Here is a 17,133-nt window from a genome sequence, read left to right as displayed (position 1 = left end):
TTGCAATATGGGAAGCACTTAGAGACCTATGTTTCCTACATAGACAATCATAATAAACACACAATAACAACCGATGAGAAATTCGGTATTAATATTTACTATTAATGCACAAAATCTCGAGTTAATTTACCTTATTTTGTTTATTAATTATGTAGTAGGTACAAAAAATTTACATTTTTGTAAATTTATCCCTAGCCATTTAACGTTTTTTTTTTTTGGTTTACCTATTTTTTTTGGCCGTCCTTTTTCTAGAGTATTACGCTTATGTGTATCTTTATGGCTATTAGTACAAAACATTCTTAATGCTTATTTTTTGAATACCTAATCATGAACAACATAAATATATACTTTAACTAAACTATTTAACTTAAATATAACAGTCCAAAATTTTTTACTGGCATAGCTACAATAACTTTTTTGCTTAAATATAACTAATATAACATCCATGATGTAAGAGTTAAACAAATCACAATTGCAACTATACCCAAATCCAATTTTCAGTACTTCACCAAGTATCATGATTATACTCATGAAGATAAAAGACATATTCCTAATAAAATAATGAAATAATACATAATTTTTAATTCGATCAACCCTCTGGCTACTTTTCAATAGATATACTTAACATTATTAATCTCTAAAATATGTATTTAAATGTCACTAAGTTCTTTCCGCAAATAAAAAAGGTTAAAATGAAATAAAATAATATAAAATAAAATATCAAATTGTGAATCAATGTTGCATGGTGTAGAATTAATTACCAAAAACAGGCCGCCAAGCACAATCTAAAGTGGTTGAACAAATCACCGAGAACAGGGCCAATAATATTTTATAGTTCTAGATTACAACATGTTTAAGAAAGTTCAAATTTTTTGCGATGCGTGATATGAACGTTATAGACTCCTATCAACTTGCAACTATCTCATCATCTCCACCCACAAAACACCATTTATGCAACCACAAAATTAGCCCGCGATGGCTTTCCCCTCCCCGTAAACCCCTCAATGCAAAATGAAGGTTAAAATTTTCATATTTTTCATCCAACTCAAATATATGCAACAGGTGATAATGAAGTATTTTTATGTCAATTAATCGAAACATACAAATAGATAATATATCTCTATGAATAGAAGACAATGCTATGTGATGCTCCGATTATGAGATTCTGGAATTTTGTTGTCTCTGCTATTTTCCTTTTTCTTTCTTGTGGGATTATGGTTGGAATAGGATCGGAGGAAGTATGAATGTTTTACTAGATTTAGTGTGATGGATTTTTTGGATGTTAATTTTTTGGAGAGAAATTACATTTTAATGGATAAGAATGTGATTGAGAGACATTAGGAATTTGATTTAAGAGAAATTAAAATTGATTTTGAGAAGGAAATTAATGATACCAAGCATTTAGAGAAAAGAGATTGATAGTGAAGTATATGTTATTCACGCGCATATCAAGGGAATGAAATTTTTTTGTAATATTTTTATATTGTATATAACTCTTTGACTATCTAGCGTCGCTGAATAATGAGATTGTGTTAGTATTAAATATAGGTTTATTAAGTTGTTTGGCCGGAAGAACATGATACTAACCAATTGAGCTAATTTCTTTGGTATATATGCTACTAATACTTTTATAAAATATTTGGAGAGTTATGGCTCCGCATTGCCTAAGAAAAGCTCCGCCTCTGCCTATATCTATTTCTCTTGTATAAAGAAATTAGAAGTTTGTTCTGTATTTTTTTTTTCTTTTATTGGATGATTCAATTCACTCTTTAATAATGAGTTAGTGTAAGTATATAGCCTATGATTAATTAAGTTCAAATTATTCACTCACATAAATGACACAATTATATATATATATATATATATATATATATATATATATATATATATACTTCATTTTTTAAACTCACTAATACTCAAATTTAAAATAAAAATTAAAAGAGCATTACTCAAATTTCAAAATCATGCTCGTTTAATTTCTAAAACACATATTCAATACATTAGGTATACATGTCTTTATACAAGAAATACTTCATGCTAAAATAATAATATAATTTTTCATTTTTTCCAACAACTAAAGTTTAGTTGTACTTGTGTTGCGAGTGGTTACTCATGAAGAGTATGTATTACTTCATGATGGATTTTGGCTTTAACTTTTTAAAGTGCTAGTGTCTTTCAATATCCAAATATAACAACTTGTAATGGGAAGCAATGTCTTCTTGAACTTGCATACTTAGGCTGAGGTGGTACTAAAGTGATAAAGCCAAATTGTCATCATTCTTAGTTTAATAACTAAACACGTTAGTTGACAAAGGCTTTTGAACATTATTGATCTAATTATTAACATTTCTTTCCTTAAATTAAGTTTGTAGAATTAATGATTTCCAACTTCTTCAACTTGTATTGTAAAATAGTTTAATCTTCAACGACTTTATAAATATATTTGTCAGTTACTTTTCAGGAGGACAATATTCGATTAGTATTTTTTTTTCATTCACTACTCTCTAATTTTATGAAATCGAATATCAATATGCTTGGATTTTTCATAGAATACTAGATTTTTACAAAGTGCAATAGCTTACTTATTATCATAAAATATTGTTGCTGGAGTATTTTGTTTCTCGTTTAATTTTTTAAGGATTCTCCTTAACCTTACTATTTGTGTAGCATAACTTGCTGCTACTATATATTCTGTTTCTATTGTAGAGAGAGCAATTACTAGTTGTTTTTTCGATGACCATGAAATTGTGCCATAACCAAGATAAAATGAAAATCCTGAAGTAGTTATTTGTTTCTATATATTTGAACCAATCACTATCAGTATAACTGAAAAGATTTACTTTATTAATACTTTCGTAATAAATACTATCATTTAAACAGTTGGTATACAAGTTACCGTCGGATTCAATTTTCTGATGGTAATAATTGGAGGGAAAAAAAACTTGGCGCAATCATTACCGTATAATTGAGGGGCGAAAAAATTCGACGGTAACATAATTAAATAAAACGCACCATTTTGGCTGCAAGCTGTGTGTTACCGGCAAATTTTTTCCATGGTAAATTCGCCAGTAAAATTGACCCTAAATTAGAATTTGTGAACCCTTCCCTTCCATTTCTTCAACATCATCAACCTCACTTCTCTCCCTTCTCACTTTCTCTCTCGCCGTCAGCTCGCATTGCCACCATTCGCTGCTGTTTCGCCGTTCACCACCACCCTTACCCACTCTCATCACTAGTTACTGTCACACAGTCATTGTCCCCGCCTCAACGTTGCCGTGTCCTGCACCACACCCGTTCAACAGCAGCAGCGCCTCCAGCTCCACGTTCGTTCATCATCGTCGCGGCCTCCTCCAATTGGACTTCCCTCATCGTCATTGCGTCCATCAAAATTGTCAACACATCTAGTAGTGTCATCGTCGCCTCCAGCAGCACCTTATTCGGTCATCAATGCTGCCTCCCGGAGCTTCATCATCGCCACCTCGTCATTTTTTCCTTCTATCGTCGCCACCTCTCATTTGTCGCCACCTTCTGTGCTAAATTCCTTTCTCTGTTTAGTTTTTTTGAATTTTTTCAATATTTAGGGGTTTAGGGTTTGTTCAGTTGCTTGAAATTTTTTAAAAATTATTAATCTTCTGAGTTTATATGTCTATTTGTTCAATTGTTTGTGTAATTATTGCTCAATTTTTTGTTTGCGGGTTTAAGACTTGTTTAATTGTCATTCATATATATATATAGTTAAGCATATACTGTAAGCTTCTCTAGATCTATATAATAAGCATGTATGTTATATAAGTATCCCTTTTTATTATTTTTTCAAATCTCTAGTCAATTGTAATTTCATGTATGATTGTAAATTTGAAATTTTCAATTTTAGTTTCCATTCTATGCCTTTATATTCTATTTTCAGTTTTTCTTTTTTTTTTTCAAAGCATTTTGAAAATAAATATTCTAAAAATGTGATAAAAATAAAAGAACATTATTAAAATAATGAAAAATTTCAAATTTAAAAACATTTATTATATAGAAAACTATTAAAGTTTATATATAATATAAGGATTTTTTGGGTTGGCATCTTTTTTTTTTTTTTTTGGTATACTGATTTTGTCCGGATAACATCCCTTTTTTTTTACATGGATAATAACATCTGTCAATGAGTCTTTGAGAATCTCACACAGACTAAGTGGCTTAAGAGTTAAGAATGAAGATGGCTGTTTAGAGGCCCAAATAAAAAACAGAATCGAATTAATTGGGCCTTTAATGAAAGGATAAAACCAGAACCGGTCACAAAATAAAAAAATTGAATTTGGAGATGCGGGGGATCGAACCCCGTGCCTCTCGCATGCAAAGCGAGCGCTCTACCATTTGAGCTACATCCCCACAACAAGGTAGTCTTACTATTTTATATATTATACTAAAATATTGTTTATGAGTTAATTTAGAGTCGTATCGGCATCTCATAAAATGAGAATGAATATATTTGAAAAAAATACTAAGTATATTAAACTTTACAAAGAGAAACAGCAATATATAACATTTAGGAAAATTTTCAAATGTATCTCACTCTTTTTAATAGTTTATTTTAATTAATATATATTTTATAATTAAGATCACTACGAAATATTAGTATTTTTAGGTACACTTAAGATTCTTCCTAATATTTTTTGTTTTCCAAAGAAATTCTTCCTAACATTTATCCTCACTTTCTTTTACAATATGATTTCAGTCCAATTAATTTGAACAATATAATATGAGGTTTTTGAGGCCAGCAATATATAAAATGTATGATTCAAGTTGTTGGAAAAAATTTTTGAGGCCAGCACAAATGCTTCAAAAATTGTAGGCTGAAGTATATGATCCGTAGTTTAATTAGTGGAATAAAGTAATTTTTTAACCCTAATAGTTAATGTTATTTAGATATCAAAGTGTTTATGCTTTAGGCCTAATAATTCTTCAAACTACAACCGAAAAGGGTAGTTACAATAGTACAAAATTATTCTCTTTAGTCTTTACTCTTTACTAACAATAAGTTGCAATTGACGTGGTGTCTTCTTCTTTCACATGTCCATTAATTTCCTATCTCCTACTTTTAGTAGGGATATTCTTTATCTTTAGGTGATAAAACTATTTTTCTTTATTAGAATATATATATAAACGAATGAATTAAATATAGAACAAAGATTTAAATATGATTAATTAATAAATATCACAGAGAATAGAAGGTATTAATAAAATAGTTGTAGTAATTACTAATTTTTGTAGTGTTGTGATTGTGGAGTTTGAAAACAAAATCCATTGATGGCGTCGTTTCTAATTGTGTTTGTGTTTAGATGGTGAAAGGGGGGCGTGGCTACTGGCTAGGTGTTGGTTGGAGGAGAATAAGAGAAGAGAAGGGATGAGAAGAGAATAAGAATATAAAGAGAGAAAAAAGAAAAGCGTGGAAACAGTGTGCTGTGAATTCTCCCGTGAACTCAGTGTAAGAAAGAGGTCGGTGCCTCTAACTACGCTTAATTGCTCAATTACATTTCTGTCCCTCCACCACCCACACGCTTACGGCTTACGCTTCTGTTTTCTGTGCAAAGCAAACACAAATTCTAAAGAAAAGGAGGAGGAGATGAATTGTGTGAGGTGGTGAATTTTGAGGTGTAATGGCGAGGAGAGAGAGAGGTTTGTCTGCATCTGCGGCGGATGGAGGTGGTGGAAAAGCGGCGGAATTGAAGGAGAAGCTGAGGGGGCTGGTGAAGGCCATCTTGGAGGACGACGACTACACCACGCGCCACGCTGAAGACGCCATCGCCACTCTATCGACTCTTAGGGATTTGAAGAGAGCATCGCCCTCATCCTTCTATGATTTCAGCTTCCCCGTTCCTCCTGAATTTCGATGCCCCATTTCCACCGAGTTGATGACGGATCCTGTTATCTTGGCCACCGGACAGGTCACTCTTTCCTCCTTTCCCCTTCAATTTTATTTACTTTTTTTTTCTCTTCACGCTGTTTTATTTTATTTTTATTTTTTATGTTCTTCCTTTTTAGGCATCTAACCGCTTCCGCATGTTCCTTGCCTCTCCGACAACCCAATTGTTCTGTTCATTATTGTTCTGTACTTTTTATTTTATTTGTTGGTAAAATTATTTATTTTTATCTGCTAATGGTAAATAGAACAGAGTGGTTCCCATTATTGACGTAATGCAGAATTATGGATTGTGCCTTGGAATCAAAATCATCCCTTTTCAACTCATTCCTTGATTTTTGATCCATTAGTGAGATCAATTTCATATTTTTTTGGGGTGCACTGGCTGCATGTTTAGTTCTTGTTTGGATTTGTTCATAGATTGAGGCTAGGTTATTGTGTGCATTGGGAGAATAATGGCTCTGAGGCTGAGCTCTCCAATAGATATAACAAGAGAGTAGAAATCTGGGGTGGTGTTTTCATTCATTGATGTGTTGTTGCCAAATGCAGACTTATGATCGGGCATACATTCAGAGGTGGTTGGATGAAGGGCATAGAACATGCCCTCAAACCCAACAAGTCCTTTCTCACACTAATCTTACTCCAAATTACTTGGTCCGGGACATGATTGCGCAGTGGTGTAAAGAGCATGCAATTGAGATGCCAAAGCCGGTTCAGGACATCAACCAAGTAGTAAGTAATGCGGATAGAGACCACTTGGATTCATTACTTCATAAGCTGTCATTGTCTGTCTCTGATCAGAAAGAAGCTGCAAGAGAGCTTCGCCTCCTAACAAAGAGAATGCCTTCCTTTAGAACCCTCTTTGGGGAGTCGGTTGATGTGATTCCACAGTTGCTCAGTCCATTATCGCCTAATACGGCTCATGTTCACCCCGATCTCCATGAGGACTTGATTACAACTATTCTAAATCTCTCGATTCAAGACGATAATAAGAAAGTATTTGGAGAGGATCCAACTGTCATTGCTCTTCTCATTGATGCCTTGAAATCCGGAACAATTCAAACAAGGAGCAATGCCGCAGCAGCCATTTTCACATTATCGGCTCTTGACTCCAACAAGCACATCATTGGAAAGTCTGGAGCCATCAAACATTTGCTTGACCTTTTAGAGGAGGGACAGCCATTAGCCGTGAAAGATGCTGCCTCAGCTATATTCAACCTATGTCTTGTGCACGAGAATAAAGGGAGGACCGTGAGAGAAGGTGCAGTCCGGGTCATTCTGAAGAAGATCATGGACCACATTCTAGTTGATGAGTTGCTCGCTATATTGGCACTCCTTTCCAGCCATCCCAAGGCCATTGAAGAAATGGGGGATCTTGGAGCTGTAGCTTTCTTGCTGGCTATCATAAGGGAGGGCACGTCAGAGCGAACCAAGGAGAATTGTGTTGCAATTTTATATACAATCTGTTACGGTGATAGAACAAAGTTGAAGGAAGTTAGAGAAGAAGAAAAAGCCAACGGTACCCTGTCTAAACTTGCACGACACGGGACTTCAAGGGCAAAAAGGAAGGCTAATGGAATTCTTGAGAGGCTCAATCGATCACCCTGCTTAACACACACTGCTTAAGTTGGTATTGGACTACCTCGTTGTAAATAATTTGTGTTCTTCTTCTGTACAAACGGCCTCATCAGGTAGCTGTAAAAAATGGGAAAGGAAATTTCACTTGTTTGTGTACATTACCTGCATACAGTACTTTTTTTTTTTCACCTTCACATGCAGTCAAGCATATGAATGTATGAGCAAAGTGTTCTGGCTTTTTGCTTTCTTTCTATTCTGTTCTATTCTTTGTTTGTTTTCAAGAAAAGGTTATCTTGTTTGCAAAAATGTTGCATTATTCTTCAATTTCTCCTCATTGCCTCACTTCCCGTGATATCCAAAACTTTGTAACTATTTTGTCATGTACTCAGCCAATTTAGAATGCTCACAGTTTGCTTGGTTGTTTTGTTTGTTTGTTATTGGTGCCATTGTATTTGGTATTGCTCGTTGGTAAGTCACCATCATAAAGCAGAGAGAAGATATCTCTAATCAAAGTGCGAGGCCATGGATGTTGTAGGTTCTCTCTTTATTTTTTGTTCCCCTGCCAACCTTTGAAGAGTGTCGGCAGTGCCACCACCCTATTATTATTATTATTATTCGTTTCTCCTATTTACCCAACTCTCACCCATCGGCAATAGGGGTTAATATGCTATGTATGAAGGTCACACACTCACACACGTTAAATTAACATATTGCAATAATCAGTAATTTGACTTGTGTTTTAGCTACTATAATATAGTTTTTTTTCGTTAAAATAGTTATTAAATTCAGTGATGGAATTCTTGGCACCACCGACAGTCCCGAATATTCAAAGTTGCTGACAGTAATACCTAACTATCTAGATGAAGTGCTGACTCGTTCTTCCATCGTATCTGTGTTGTGTTCATTTCCTATGTAGAGTAGGGAGTTACTTGTTCCACCCATCTATCTCAAAAACGTCCTCTGAAACAGGCATTGGAATTGTTTGGTCTTTATAAAATATTGATTGATTGAAAATAAGGACCATTTGTGCTCAGTGGTACTTTATGTAATGATTCCTTTCCTTTCTAGAACAAGATTCATTGTACCTAGAGTTATAATACCATACCCAATTCAATTCATTGCCACAATAAATAGATGACAATGAATAATGATTCAACACACACAGCATTCCCATTGTCGTCACTATATTATAATATACAATAATTGTTGCAAACGAGCGGTGAGTGCGAGTGAGATCACTCGGTCACACAATTCAACGTGTTGAGTTTAAGGCTTTGAAACGGTGGAGGTGGATGGACCAAAATGGATGTGCAGAAATAAAATTGAGAAACGAGAGATAAAAACAGAAATTTACAAGGTCCTTGTCATGGCCACCATTAAAAACCCCACCTACTGCTTCCCAAAAAGCCATTATTCCAAGCCATGCTTCGTGTCCTTTCTTCAGACTCATTCACGGGCTCCACATGGCTCATTCCCAACTTACTAAACTACAACGGCCACCATTATTGTTGTGCCTACACACACACACAATAATTTCGCTATTTTTGGTAGCAGAAAATGAAAATTAAAGGAATCAATTCCATTATTAATGGAATGGAATATATGGCCCTTTCAACTTTTTGGCTACACAGCCTTTGGGATAATGTTACCATTCATAGTGCACAAGGACAATGAAATGGACGAATGGGGGTGTCTATCTCATCACTTGAAATGCCTGTGTGTTTTCAATTCTTTCTTTCTTTCTATCGTCTTATTCACATGTCCCAATTTTTTTTTTACAGAGAGAATTGTATACTATATTGTAATGATGTTTTAAGATGAACTTCCTTGTCATCTAAGCTAACAAAATGTGATGTTTAAATTAACACTTGAACTATGATTAGCACATAAATATAAAAACCATAAAGTACCATTTTTGGGGCCCCTTTTATTTTAAAAGTTGTTTGTTTCGGTTAGGTGGTCCTTAGAGAGTGGAGGGCGCATCCTTTTGAGTTTGACAAGCAAACAGAGGAGGATGGTTTAATAACCATTAACCAATCCCCATTTAACATTCAAAAACAAAAAACAAAGGGTCCGCCATTTGTTTTATTATATGGTTTTATACCTTTCTTCCCTGTTCTACCTAAATCCAAATGATACTCATTAGTCTCTTAATTAACAATAATAATAATAATAATAAAAGTATCTTATTTTTATTTCTATTGTTTCATAAAGGATTGACATTGCACACCACCTTCATCTTACTCATCAATTCCCAACAATTAAGCGGATGCTCTGCCTAGAAAATATATTCTCTTTTTTCTTTTAAATGAAATTTAATTTTAATTGTGCAGAGCTTCCATGTAAATTGAACACATAGCAAGAAGTTAATTACTTAATTATAATATTATATGGATGTGTATATACTATAGCTTCAGTTCTGTTTGCTACTTTGCTTGAAATGGTGAAAAAGGTACAGCATAATGACCTTTCTGAATGGGTTCCAACTTACAATATGGGAATGGATGAATTGAATTGAGAGGCGAGAAAAGATTAAAGAGACGCAATGGTAATGGCTAAGGGCTACCTAAGGAGTTAGGACTTAAGAAACAAAAGGCTAAAGCCCTTCTTCTTGGACAAAGGCCAGAGTAGAGGCCCAGTTCAGTGTAGTTTAATTTTCTCACCAATTCTACAAGAAAGTCATGACAAAAAAAAAAAGTGTACATGAAGTTTTCTTCTCACTTACTATTTATTTTGATGCAACTCCCCATATATTTAATCTTCCGTCTTAAGTTGCATTTTTCTCACTAATCTCTGAATACAATAATACATTTGACACTAAAAAACATCTACTAGAAAGAAAGAATTTATCACTGATTGCGACCCAAAAACAGGCTACAAACAGCGGATATGTAGCAAAAATACAAGTGTCTGACCAAAAGAAAAATACAAAAGGAAAAGGGAATTATGTACTATCTTTTTCATGGAATTAATAGAAAAGTAGAAAGCATTTTGGTACTCTATATCTTTCATGGAACATATATTCTCTTGCTAATTTAGCTAATTCAAGTCCATATATCAGTTGGCAGTACAACTATTTTATTATTAATTTCCAAAACATGAATAATCACATCGATTATCACAGTAAATAATCCCTATCAGAGTTTCCTGTGCATATAACATAGGCTTCGATATTTGTTACCTGATTAGCCACCTCGGTTCTAATGTGATTCGAGGCCAAACAGTTTTACAGCCCCATCTAGCGATTGGCGACCACGTAAAAAGTTTTTCTTGGAATTGACTAGTGAATAGTGATTTTCTGTCCTTTTCAGTGTGTGACGATTTTTATTTTTATCTTTTAACTGCAGTGTGTGTCCATATTTGTTAAATTATATAATTTTTTTAAAGAATAGTATATTTCAAACTACATAATTACAAAGATCCATTAGCCAGGGTGTTTTAGACATAAAGTTCCCCTAATTAGAAATTATAGCTAGGAACTTTCTATGGCAGAAGAAAGGTAGATACCAAATCAAATTATAATTGCAAATGCAAGGCCTACTATAGCTTAATTACTCATAGCCATTGGATTTGTATATCAACGTTGTTTTGGCATTATTAGATAAAAGAAAAAGTAAAAAACAAGAGACTTTTTACAAAGTCCAACATTAACGAGAAAGAAGATAAGCATCCGTGAATTCCGACATTGTAAGTTGTAACATCAACTCTGCCACCTAATACCAACAAAATAAGCATTTACTAATTCTAAATTCAAAATAATATTAATAGTAGAATATAATTGCAAACACCGACTGAAATGAATGAAGACGACCAAATATCAAATAGTAGTACTATTACTACATTGATCATTATAATTTATATACTACCACTATAATAAACAAAAAGAAAAAAGGGCATTCATTCAGCATCTGAGGTGCATCAAAAACTATAATCACCGCATAAGCAAGCAGCTTCACTTAGAAGAAAGAAAGATGGTCATGAAACACATGCAGCGGGTACCAAACACTTGGAAATGAAGCCCAGCACTTTCTTCTGCAAAAGTCAACAAAATATTATTAGGATAATAGAGTAGTGCTATGGACAAAAAGAAAGTGAAAATAATAATTAAAAAAAAAAGATACCCTTTTGGTAGAACGAAGGAGCTGGGGAGGGATCTTATAAAGATCTTCGTCAACGGGTTTTGGTCGAGGAGGGGCCGCTGATTGCGGAAGCGGAACGACGTCGTGTTGCTTGCTCCGTTGCTGTTCCGTGACGTCCCATACTTTCCCTTGCTTAAGCTTTCTCATGTTTCCATTTCCATTTCCATTTCCCTTAACGTTAACGTTCCCATGAGAGCACCTCCTTTCTCTTTCTCTGTTCCTGTTGTTCCTATTCCCCTGCACAAGAATCACTATTCCTTGTTTATTTGCAAACTCCAAAACCATGGTAAATTAAAAGGGTTTTAATGTGGTTGGTGAGACAGAAATAAATGACTCAAAAACAGAACCAGCGTACTGTATCAACTACCAGATCCTCCCTCACGAGGCATGGGTCACCACAACACACATTTATGTGCCACCCACTGCTCAAAATCTTGAGGGTTCGTGTGCAAGGAGTAAAGACAAGGAATGACAGCAAGGCCCTTTTAACTCGATTTAATTTAATTTCCATAGCTAATTTCAAAGAGCTTTTTAGAGCAATAAAATAGAAACAAAAATTGATAATACTGGAAAAGAGAGAGACCTTTTTGAGAGTAGAAGGAGGTTTGTGAAAATCAAGAGAGTAAAGGTCGCGAACGCAGGGATCACTCTCTCCGGAAGAGGAACTGTAACGAACCAAGCCAGCTTGCCTTGCACACTCGAAGTACTGAGTTATTGGCAACTCGTTCGCGAATTCCCAGTTCCCAAACGCCGGTATCTGCGCACTTCTCTTCCATTCCTGCACACCACGCAACAGCACATCAATCATTCACAACATACATGGTTACAGAGAAACTTGAAATGAAAGAAATCTCAGCTCACATCCATAGCTGGAGAGTGAAACATGCAGGCACACAGAGCAGAGAAGCAGATTGAAGAAGATGAAGTGAAGTACAAGAGTGGATTAGAATGTGTTAGTTTTTAAAACGAAGGAGAAACGTGAAGAGAGGAGCGGGGCCTAGGGCCTGGGGCCTGTGGCCTGGGCTTTGTTTGTTTCTCCCGATAAAAACACTGAGACAGGGGATATAAATTCGTTGCTCAGAAATTCGACCAAAAAAGTAAAGGCAAACCCAAAGGACGAGGCTGACGGTGACTAAGTATCAGGGGGAAAGGCTTTTCATTAATTTATAATAATGTTTCCAGTTATTGCGGTGATAGCAATAAGTATGGAGGAGGAAGAAGAAGAGGCACAAAAAGGGGGCCTGGCCTGGAAGAAGTGTAAATTGAAGGGGGAGTAAAATGGAGATGGGATAAAGAGGAAAAGGACATGACAAAAGAGAAGAGGATGGTGGTTGTGTTGTATGTATGTAGGTTAGATTTGGGGAATTTAGTAAAGGAAGGAGTGAGTGAGTGAGTACTGTTGCTGACAAGTAGGTGTGGGTGGGTGGTATTACTGTTACTGTGTTTGTGTAAGCGACCACTGAGAACTACAGAGCAGAGCCTATGAGCTACGTGCTATGAATGAATGAATATCTGATAAAGCTTCAAAGTGGAATGCCAATGGCCGCTGCAATTCTGTCCCTCTTGACCCACTTCTCTTCCTCTTATACCCCCTGCCCTTTTTTCTCTCTCCGTCTTTTTCTTTGCCTTCAATTAGCTAAAAACGTTCTCCAACTTTTTCTATCAACAAATAAAACTTTGTCCGGATATCACCAAGGTTATATTATATCTATATTTTTTATATGGACTTCTTTATATAGATAATAATTTTTATAAATAACGTGAATAATATGTTTTAAAATTAGTTTAATAAAATAAAAATATATTATATTTTTTAATTATTTATTTAAATTTTAATATTAAAATAATTATTTACATATCTAATAAATTAAATATTTGATATATTCATTATTCATATTATTTAATATTTTTATTATCTATTTATATTTTTTCTTTTCATATTTATATTTAGTGATGTATTAAAAACATTATAAATGTAATTTATTAAATAATCATAAGAAACTTTTTAAGTGAAAACTTTATTTATTTTATAGGGTAAGTTCTGTTACAAAATTATTGTATAATTTTTTTATTTGTCTTATATTTTTTTTAACTTCTAGTATTTAGTAAAGATTGAATTTTAAACTTTTTAGATCTAAAAGTATTAGATCATGTCATAAATTATTCATTCTGAGAATTTAAATTGATATGCAAAAAGATGAATAATTATATTTTTAATAATTACATCTTTAATAAGTTCATATCTATATATTATGATATGCTAATTGGTATTTATACCAATTTTATAACCATTAAATTTTAATATTCACGAGAACTATTTTTCAATATATTGTATCAATTTGTCACTTATAAATGTTTATAAATTTCTAATTTTCAACGTGCAAAATATATGTAAAATAAAATACTATTCAAACTAACCATAAAAGGAAAATACAATATTCAAAACCTTTCTTTTGTCTTGAATGATCCCCAATTAAATTAAGATTCTATGATCTTTTTAAAAAGAAAAATAGTAACGTAGCTCATTTAGTTAGCACATGCGGGATCTCATGGCTTTGATAAACAGCCAGATTTGGAAGCCAGGATGGCTTAATACTTTACTTTTGTTCCCAGAAAGGCACTTTCTAGCTTCTACTAAGGAAGTATCATGCCACCTGTACGTGGATGCATTTTTTTTTTCTATTTAAAAAGATGAAAAATAGTCAAATATAGATAGCGGTAGTCAGCGTCTCAGCGGGGAAAACGGATGCCATGCGAGTGGGACAGATCCAGAGATAAAAACCGTAGTCAAAGGAGAAGGAACAGCGAGTCAACACTATCTATGCTACCAAATCTACATATTAGATTTTAGATCACACAGCCACAACTATATGCTACTGGTACTTGAGTCTTGACTAGCTTAGTTACATATCTCCACTCATTCATTTGAATACTCTAAACATGCATATCACACACTTATTTTTTGTGAATTGTCTGTCTTTTTAAATGGTTTGTAAGTAAAACTTAGACACTTAGGACAACAATCAGTATAAAAAAATTAACAACTAAATGAATTATTAATATAAAATATAAAATATATATTAAAAATATATTACATAATATATATATATATATATTCATACATAAATATATAATTTGAATTAATTTTTTGTTAATACAAATAATATATTACTATAATTTTAACTATTTTAATTTTAGATAAACTTATAATTATAAAAATTGAATTTTGAATTGTATCTAAGATATTTATGTAATTTCGAATCCATTTATTTTATTGAGAATGTTAAGTAGACAATGACTATCTTAAACAACATGAACAACTATCAATCAAATAAAAGGATTTAGATCCTCTAAAGTTTGAATTTTACTTTAGAGAATAAAGTGTGATCTCTCACCACTGATTTTATAGGTGGGATCAATAATAAATATGAAAGAGAAACTATTCAATGGTAGAAAATCACATTTTACTCTCTAAAGTGAAATTCAAATTTCAAATAAAAATACACTACACTCTAATTTAATGCTACTAATTTAAATTTATTTTTTAATTTTATTAATTCACATTGTTTACACATTATTTAAAAATATTGTTGGTTACCTATACTTTTTTTATTTTATTTATGTAAAATTAGAAGGGTTATTTTAGAAAGAAATGGATGACAAGAGTATTTAGAAGGCATGGTCATGGAGTTGGAGTAGTTGTTGAGGGGGATTGAATGAAGGAGGTAGGGTATTGGAGTTTGGAGCAGGCCAGGCAGCATTGGAGAGCAGAGAGCGCAGCATGGAAGCGAAACGCGAAACATAAGTAACCCATCGTGCCCCGTGAAGTGATTTATTGTCGCAAGTTTTGACTTTTGACTTACAATACCATATTTCCCCCTCTCTCTCTCTCTCTGTCATTGTTATCAACACAAACCCATGGGGTTTTGTGCCCCCAATCCAGATCCACTCTATTCTTTACTGTATAGTCTAGGATCTACCGTTGAATTTCACCGTTAAGAGGACTAGTGATACTAGTAGTTTTAATTAATTGGGAATTGGGGGGCCTTTTCTTAGTACCAAAACTTTGACATTTGACAATATTATTTTCACACGTATTAGTAGGTGAAGAGGACGCGCAAATTGAGCACATGACATGACACGCCAAAATCTTTATGATTCCTTCCATAATACGAAACTAAGCAAGTTTTGTCCCCCTTATCAGTTCTCACTCACCTCCAACAAATCACACCGCGGAATTAAGTTGCTCCACGTGATCATCCCCATCCTCTATGCTTGCGCAACTCTTGACTTTGATGATCTCACAATATTGCATTGGGCAGCGAAAATTTACGACATTGTCACTTACTTACTGTTGTATATTCAATTCAATTCACTTCAATTATTGTACTATTTACTACCCAACAAATTCATTCATTTCAACGTAAGTTTTGCAAAATACTATGAAGTCCATTATATTTTCGTTAATGCCTGACAGACTTTTTCGAGATTTTGTTTTCGGGTTGGAGTTTCGTTAGATAAAAGTTAAACTGTGAAAAGCCATTCTTCCAAAAAGATAAATCATAAGTCAAATCACGATAACGCAGAGCTTGTTCACTTAAACTTGTCAAATTTGCATATTGATTTTTTAGAACTACTTTACATAAATAAAATTATTTAATTTATAGTACATCTATGTCAGTTTAAACCTTAAACTAAACAAAATCCTTGCAATATGACTGCTATATCTTAAGCTAATCATGTTTTGATGATGGCCACAAAGTAAATAAATTGTGTTCTTATATTAGCTTTAATAATAAATATAAAAAAGGTTATTGTTTATTTTCTTTAAAAAAAATATTTATATATTTATTTTTTGAAAAATATTAAAATATAATCAGAATTTATTATTTGTTACTATTATTTTTAATTATAAATTCAATTCTGTTAATTTAATAATCTAACAACATATTTTAGTCTATATTTTTAAATATCAATAAACAATTAATAATTAAAAATAATAAATTTTAATGACTTTTTAAATATTTTTATTTTGTGTCGTAAACAAAAATTGTAGACCTTTCAACTTTTGGTAGTGTTGTCCGGGCTTCAGGACCCATGTAATTGAAGCCTCCACCATTTGGTCCTACCGCGATCTTCAATCCTGAATTTTTATTAGTTTAAAGTTTTGGTATACGAGGCTCTTGGACAATTAAGGGTAAGGCCCATATATATCCAGTAGGGTTCGGTTTTTCAAATTTATTGACCAAAAATTAATGTTTTGAAAATCGAATCAAACCGACTAGTTTAATCGGATTAACCGGAAACCAGTTTTCTAATCGATCCGGTTGAAGAGAAAAATTGTCTAAAAAAATTAGTGAAAAACAAATCAAACTAGCAGTTAACTAGTAAACTGATTGAATTGGATAAAAAACAAAATAAAAAATACATAAACTCTCCCCTTTCTCTCTCACACACACCCCACATAGCCTCTCTCTCTCTCTCTCTCTCTCTCTCTCTCTCTCTCTC

The 17,133-nt window shown here is 33.3% G+C and overlaps 2 protein-coding genes and 1 non-coding gene across 5 annotated transcripts; 1 reads left to right on the top strand and 2 right to left on the bottom strand.

Moving 5' to 3' along the window:
• Positions 1-4,304: 4,304 nt before the first annotated feature.
• TRNAA-UGC (transfer RNA alanine (anticodon UGC)) lies at positions 4,305-4,377 on the bottom strand. The gene has a single exon. It is a non-coding gene; the product is annotated as a tRNA-Ala (tRNA).
• Positions 4,378-5,039: 662 nt separating this feature from the next.
• On the top strand, positions 5,040-7,792 carry LOC112695356 (U-box domain-containing protein 9). Of its 3 annotated transcripts, none has more exons than XM_072196534.1 (3): positions 5,040-5,112; positions 5,328-5,933; positions 6,458-7,737. In XM_072196534.1, exons 2-3 carry the CDS (start codon positions 5,646-5,648, stop codon positions 7,532-7,534), a joined length of 1,365 nt encoding a protein of 454 aa, XP_072052635.1. In that variant the 5' UTR covers positions 5,040-5,112; positions 5,328-5,645; the 3' UTR covers positions 7,535-7,737. The 3 variants fall into 3 exon arrangements, with proteins under 3 accessions (XP_072052635.1, XP_072052636.1, XP_025603456.1); XM_025747671.3 differs by lacking the exon at positions 5,040-5,112 and having other exon boundaries at positions 5,261-5,484; positions 5,580-5,933; XM_072196535.1 differs by lacking the exon at positions 5,040-5,112 and having other exon boundaries at positions 5,176-5,933; positions 6,031-7,792.
• A 3,263-nt stretch (positions 7,793-11,055) lies between these two features.
• Positions 11,056-13,329, bottom strand: LOC112695355 (uncharacterized). The gene is made up of 4 exons (XM_025747670.3): positions 12,487-13,329; positions 12,209-12,403; positions 11,608-11,862; positions 11,056-11,518 (listed from the first exon to the last, which is right to left on the bottom strand). The coding sequence occupies exons 1-4, from the start codon at positions 12,508-12,510 to the stop codon at positions 11,462-11,464; spliced, it is 531 nt and encodes a 176-aa protein (XP_025603455.1). The 5' UTR covers positions 12,511-13,329; the 3' UTR covers positions 11,056-11,461.
• Positions 13,330-17,133: the final 3,804 nt, after the last annotated feature.

This window comes from Arachis hypogaea, chromosome 6 (genome assembly GCF_003086295.3).
Source record: "Arachis hypogaea cultivar Tifrunner chromosome 6, arahy.Tifrunner.gnm2.J5K5, whole genome shotgun sequence".
Taxonomy (NCBI): domain Eukaryota; kingdom Viridiplantae; phylum Streptophyta; class Magnoliopsida; order Fabales; family Fabaceae; genus Arachis; species Arachis hypogaea.
This window is presented reverse-complemented; position numbering and strand designations above follow the sequence as displayed.

Coding starts and splice junctions, on each gene's coding strand:
- LOC112695356 (XM_072196534.1), top strand. CDS start 5,646: ATGGCGAGGAGAGAGAGAGGTTTGTCTGCATCTGCGGCGGATGGAGGT. Junction 5,934..6,457: donor TTATCTTGGCCACCGGACAG/GTCACTCTTTCC, acceptor TGCCAAATGCAG/ACTTATGATCGGGCATACAT.
- LOC112695355 (XM_025747670.3), bottom strand. CDS start 12,510: ATGTTTCACTCTCCAGCTATGGAT. Junction 12,404..12,486: donor TTCACTCTCCAGCTATGGAT/GTGAGCTGAGAT, acceptor CGTGGTGTGCAG/GAATGGAAGAGAAGTGCGCA. Junction 11,863..12,208: donor CTCCTTCTACTCTCAAAAAG/GTCTCTCTCTTT, acceptor ATTCTTGTGCAG/GGGAATAGGAACAACAGGAA.